The 6733-nt window shown below is 36.0% G+C and overlaps 1 protein-coding gene across 3 annotated transcripts in view; it reads right to left on the reverse strand.

The window, feature by feature from the left end:
• LOC108573372 (TAR DNA-binding protein 43) overlaps window positions 1-6733 on the reverse strand; it is a 12568-nt gene that overhangs the window by 4371 nt on the left and 1464 nt on the right. The window contains exons 2-5 of one of the 3 annotated variants that reach the window (XM_017935810.1): window positions 6426-6595; window positions 6080-6220; window positions 1842-2517; window positions 1540-1763 (exon numbers count right to left, since the gene is read on the reverse strand). In XM_017935810.1, coding sequence (XP_017791299.1) covers window positions 1663-1763; window positions 1842-2517; window positions 6080-6220; window positions 6426-6595 — 1088 coding nt within the window. In that variant the 3' untranslated portion in view covers window positions 1540-1662. Of the gene's footprint in view, window positions 1-1539; window positions 2518-3443; window positions 4378-6079; window positions 6221-6425; window positions 6596-6733 lie in introns of those variants that run through there. The other 2 variants (XM_017935809.1, XM_017935808.1) reach the window with 2 other exon arrangements.

Consider the following 6733-nt stretch of genomic DNA (forward strand, 5'->3'; position numbering starts at 1 on the left):
AGCTGCGATCAATCTGTATGCAACTGCAATTTCACACTTATGCCCTTCCATACATTCTGTTTTCCTCACACAATAAAACGAATATTACACTTATCGTAAATACGTTGCATTGTTAACTTCCTAAAGAAATTGAGAAAAGGCCCTCTAAAAATTTCATCTACTCGATCAAGAAGTAAATTCGAACTCGAAGATACAATGCATGTACATATATATATTCACAATGTACTTGTAATTAGAAATTACAAGTGATTAAATACAACAAAAAAAGAAAAGAAAAAGCTAAGCGTAAACGACTTCAAATTCAATTCAATGCAACACAATGGTAAATGCATTGAAACATTATAATTGGAAGTGATTTCCAAAATTACAGTTTCATTTTGTCCCCTTCGTTCGAAACAAAAGTTCTAATTTCTAAGCTAGTAAGAATCGGCTACAAAAGTATACTTTCTCTATGCAGAGAACAAACTCCTAGGTTCAATTCACTAATATTGAAATATATATATATATATATATATATTATGCAATCACTTGAACAAGAAAAAAAAGAAAAAAAAAACAAAAATAAAATCATTTGAAAAATCAACGTTCAAGTTAGTCTTTCGTATAAATTTTCTTATCGATTGTTCTCTCTCTTAATCTCTCACGGGCGTATTTTCCATTTCGGTTAGATCACAGTTATAAAATCCTTGTAGGTCTGTGATTGCTGATGACTCGATTAAAAATGATGATACCGATAGCATTGACAAGCGTAAAACGACAACGTTCATCATTGATTGAATCAATTAACGTCAACGATTAGTATAATGCCATCGGTACACAACAATAAGATCAAGTTGATGAATTCCACACTCAACGATCGAGGAACTCTCAAACTCTCACGTTCTAAGGACTCTATTGGACTTTTGTATACGTGCTAAGTCCTCGATTAATTCTCAATTACACATTAAGCACACGGTACGAACTTTAAATAAACATAAGCACATATACCTACTCCGCTACAATAAATTTCGTTCTTTTACGACACATACTCAATCAACACACATTTCATCATTTCAGTACAGTAGTTATTTCTGAGTTGGTTAAACCGCACGCTTGAAACGAGATCATACAGAATGTAACATGCACAGTTCAGATGATCGAAGCTATCCGTCCTCTCTAAAAAAACACTCACTTCTGTCTTGTATTCGTTCATCGAAAAGGAATATTGTGCTAAAAATTTTATCTGGACAAGCCGGTAGTAGGAAAGTGAGAGAAAGAGATAGGGTCAGAAATACACAATATTTTTTTTGTTCTGTGACGTGCAAAAAGACAAAAAGAAATTATTCTGTTTCTTTGTTTTTTAGTGTTAGACTTTCATAAAGGGAGCACACTATTCATGTTATGTATAGTAATATTGTGATAAATTTGAAAATAAGAAATCAAATGAAAAAAAAAAAATAAATCCTACATTTCTCTCCAGAACCCGTTCCCCCTCCATAAGACAAAGAGACTAGGGTTGTTTCCTTATGAACAAGAAAAAGATATTATCTTTGTACCTACACACACACTTGCCTCGACTCTCTCTCTCTTGCTCCATCTGGTTAACACCTTGCGTATCATCATCAGGATCAAAGGAACGGATTCGCTGGCTTTCCATGATTACACTGGGACCCTCCACGCAGCTTATTCGTACTTGAGAAAGGTGTTCGATTTCTGATCACGCTGTCCGGGATGATTCTGCCAAGCACCTTGGGATGCGTTGGGATTATTCGGGCCTGGCCCACCTGTTCCAGGATTGCCAGTATTACCATCACCGCCACCCTGATTCATCCAACTGAGAAAGCCAGAGTTTCCACTGTTACCAATACTATTGTTGCCTGAAGGTGGCTGACCAGGTGGGCCAGGCTGGTTCGAATAGCCCTGATCGTTTCCCTGATTCTGCAAGTTACCGATCAGACCCCAAGATGCTTGATTCAGTGCAGCTGCGACCAGAGCAGGGTTGACTGGTAATGCAGACAAGTTCAAGCCTCCCATAGCCAGTGGATTCGACATACCACCACCTCCACCACCTCCATTGTTTTGCCCAGTAATGCCCAATGCTTGGAGGTTAGGCATGTCCAGGTTGCCCCGATTTCCTGGATTATTCCAACCGTTTGGACCCATATTGTTACCTGAATGGCCCATATATCTGTTACCCTGATAGTTTCCCTGTACGTTATTCTCGACGGGACCTGGGGCGCCTCTACGCATGTTCGAGTTTACTTGGTTATTGAAATTCTTATTGTTCCCCTCCGACTTCGGCGCGGCGTTCGACACGTGTACAGACACTCCTTTTATAATGTGATCCTCGCCGCATAGGGACTGGGCTACCTCGGGATCTAAGAAAGTAACAAATGAAAATGCACGGAAAGGTTTTGGGATGAACACGTCCGTCACTTCGCCATATTTGGAGAAATAGTCGCGTAGATCATCAGCAGTTAGGTCTTCTGTACAGCGTCCCACGAATACCTTGCAGGGTACTTGCTGAATCATTCCCTCCTACGCACAAACGCACAATCAATCAATCATGTACAACAGATTTTCACAGATTTTGGTATTTTTTTTTTTGTTTTCTTTTGTCCAGTAAAACTTGCGTACAGTGCACATTACCACTCTATTATATACAACAGCAATGTCTTTTTCATTTATCAAAAAGAATGGTCAAGTAATACTATCTATATTTATTAAAAATTCAATTAACCTGTCATATTGAAAAATGTTTCTAACTTTTTAAATGTTTAGTCATTTCGCATGAAAAATGAGCAAGAGAAGAACTAAGAAGAGTATCAGAATCTGCACTAACATCAAGTTTTATAGAAAATTCTTTGATACACCACGTTTAGTTATCAATCTCAGAAAAAAGGTGACGGCTGATTTACACTTTTGATTTCCGCGAATATATATGTATAACACTTAAGCACTATGGCCTCTTTAAAATCCATGCACAAAATCTATACAATTTGTCCTTTCTCTTTATATATATTCGATGTAAAATTTCATGCTATATATATTACATTATCTTAAACTGAATAAACACAATAGTTTGATAAAATGTAGACAGTTATTCGAAGCTATTGCTAATATTAGACAATGTTCTCTGCTATTATTATTTTTCTTTTCCTTTTCTATTTTCTTTTTTTTTCTCTTTTTATTTATGTATTTATTTTTTTTTGCAACAGAGATCACGAATCAAGGGGAATATGTACAACATTAACTACTTTTTCAGAACTGAGTACTCTATGTTACTGCTGGAAGAAGTAGATAGGAAACAGGAAAATCTTGTACTTCACCTTTGATCAAGGAACAAGGCATTGTTTTATCTGTCATTTGACAGATGAAAAAAAAACCGCTAAAATATGAAACGAATGCACGAAAACATACTGTGAACATCTCTGTCGCTTTAAGATACCTCATATGCGATATAGTTGAGCAACGTTTTCTATTCCCGTTGAACCGTGATATATTGTATTGTTATAGTAACAAGACTCATCAGTATCTTGACGTGTCCGAGACATGGTGATCCCTCGACGGACGGTGCTTGTAATAACGATCATAGTAGTTCTCTTTAGTTGGATTTCTTGCTGTATCCGCAAACCTGGCATCCACTTCCTTCGGGTCCGCCAGATATCTCGCATCCACTTCTCTGTTCTCGACAGCGTATCTACCGTCTGGATCCCCTCTGCCATCTACCGCGTATCTTCTCTCCATATCACGATTATCCACTGAATATCTACAATCAGCCTCTCTACCGTCAGCTGGAATTCTATTGTCCCCGTGCCTAGTGTCTGGATACCGAACATCCAACGAGTATCTACAATCCGTAGACGCGTAACGACCGTCCGCCTCGTAATAGTTTCTATCATAAGCATAATTGTATCTGTTTTTCTCTGTGTAATCGGGATTCTCCATCACGGGGTATACGGCCCCACGTCCTTCGTAACTTGTGTACCTAGTGTATTCTGTGTCAGACGGATAGGTAGCAGCAGCTGCTGCAGCGGGATTTGGTGGTGCGGCTGTTGTTGTATGCTGAACCATGTAATTACGTGTGTCGTACCCAACAGGCTCCTCGTACGACGGATAACTCGGTTTCTCATAAGCATTATAATTTTGGCCCTCGTACTTGTATTTATTGTTATCGTCGTACGGATAATTCGGCGGGTACGACGGGTAATGCGTTGTTTTATAATCGTACTCCGATTCGTACCTAGGTGTATTAGCCGCTTCGGATGTATTTAAGTTGATATACGGTTTCGCCACAGGTACCCGTCGACTACTCGGCGTATGAACCGGTATAGGGCGGTAGCATTCATTGTGTTTGCTCGTATCATACTGACGAGCCATCATTAAGCCATCAATATTCTGCAACCAGATACACCAGCCCTCGACAATCACATACAATTTTTATCGATTATAATTGGTTTTGAATTACACATATATACGCACACTCTCTATTCCGTTTTCTTTTCATTATTTGTTCTTTTTTTAAATCATACCTCATTCCACATTCCAATTATTTCCTTTGCATATTATAAAGTTTAAAGCCTAACAAACCCGTAACACAAGCGTATAAAAATTTCTAAATTTTAGGGATAAACCACGCGTTCCTCCATTCATCTATTTACTATACACTCTATGCATACCTGTACTCTCTCTCATTCCCATTCCCCCTCCCTCTCTCTCTCTCTTTCTCTCTCTTTCTCTCTCTCTCTCTCTCTTTGCACTGCCTTGTTTTTACAACTGTGTATCGTCAAACTGATCTCTTTCTTTCTATTTTCATTGGTATTCAACAGATAAAGCTCTAACCTAATTTTATCTGGATAAGTATGTTTCCATTCGCAAAATTCAGAGCCTACTTCAAAGAATATATGACAATTCGTAACATTGCACACCGCATAATATGGACCTTCAAGACTTTGTATAGTGCACACACTGTCACGCAAATCATATCCGTTACAATTATTGGTCATTGTTCAAAAAGTTACACATTTAGCACCTCGATTATGTATTGTTTGAAATGCACTCCCACTATATAAGGTACATGCTTCTTTAATCACGAAAAAAAAAGATATGGATCTACCTAAATTGTTTCAGAATTTCAAACATCTCTAGCAAATCAACAGATTGCATGATACATATAAGATTCTTTGAAGATTCGCATGTAATTGGAAAACCGATTTTTAATATAAAATAATAGCTCTGGTTGTTGCAACTTGTTCTACCAAGCTTTGTGTAAATTGGATATGTATACTCAAGTTGTCCTTGTAGCTATTTCAAAAAGATCTGACAGTGGCACCTCTCATAGCATACTCGAAAATTTCACACTATTTAAAAGGACACAAACATACCATGTTATTTACAAGAGCACGCAAGCATACTTTCTTAAATTACCTCTCTTTACATCATACAACACTCATCACGTAAACATTCATGCACATTTATCACATTATCCTCTATAAATATACCACTTAAAATCGACTGCACATTCACCTATTTATACCACAGTATATCTTTCTCAAGAGATGTATAAAAGATGACGTTTGAAGATTGTAAGCAGATATCAATTATCTCATAGTCTTGTGCAATAATTCAAAATAGAAAAAGAATTTGTTAAAGCAAATTGTTATATTATCCACGGTTTTTTCTGCCGTAGTCAAACTTCTTAATTGTTCTTTTACTTTCTTACAATTCACGCTATTATCTATAGTTCGACTAATATCTTATCATATACATCATAGACCTACACACAGTTCATTTACAATACAAATATTATTTTTAAAATGAAAATTTAATTACTTTTTAGTGCAAATATTACTTCATAGTTTAATTAATTAATAATACTAAATATAACACTTCTACTCTTTTTTTCTTAAAATATGTCACTTTATTATATTTATCAAATCTTTGAAAAATTAGAGATCATAGATCTATGATTTGCAGACAAATGTCTTATACATTTGTATTTTAATCTTAAATAACTGTTAAATAGTTAAACATTTCAGGACTACTCAAAGATGTATGAAGAAACCACAAATGTTTGTCAATGAAATAATGATGCTCTTACCTTACTGTTGGGAACCTTGACATCACACCATCTCCCATCAATCATATGCCGTTGTGCAAGACATCTTAATTGGGACTCATAACTTCCAAATCTAATAAAGCCAAATCCTTTGCTTTGTCCAGACTTTGCATCTTTCTTTACCTGTGGCATTATTTAAATTTGCATTAAGTACACTTCATACCTTATAACTGAAAAACTTTTTCACTGATCTAACAAATCTTGTAATTTATATAATCATATAAATTTAGTTTTGAAATTTCAATTAATGGTAAGAAAATACTTTACAAATATTTCAAAAAAAGAAACAGGAAGAATGTTCTAATTAGAATTAACATGAGAAACTCACCTGAGCCATGAGTACTTCGCCAAATGTTTCAAAATACTCTCGCAAGTTCTGCTCGGTTGTTTTCCATGGTAAACCAAGAACGATCAAGTCTGTGCAACGCAACTTTGTTTCCATTCTTTTTGTCTTAGCTGTGGAATTTTCCAAATTGTCATCAGATTTACGTTTGTTCTCTGAAAAGATATAAGTGTTCATGTCTACTAACTTTTTTCATTTTACTAGAACCTCTTCCGAAAATTTGAGTCTTATCACAAAAATTCTATATACGTACAGTATATAATTCATTACAATAGAAATTAAACTGCAACAAA

The sequence above is a fragment of the Habropoda laboriosa genome, unplaced genomic scaffold (genome assembly GCF_001263275.1).
Source record: "Habropoda laboriosa isolate 0110345459 unplaced genomic scaffold, ASM126327v1 scaffold134, whole genome shotgun sequence".
Classification (NCBI taxonomy): domain Eukaryota; kingdom Metazoa; phylum Arthropoda; class Insecta; order Hymenoptera; family Apidae; genus Habropoda; species Habropoda laboriosa.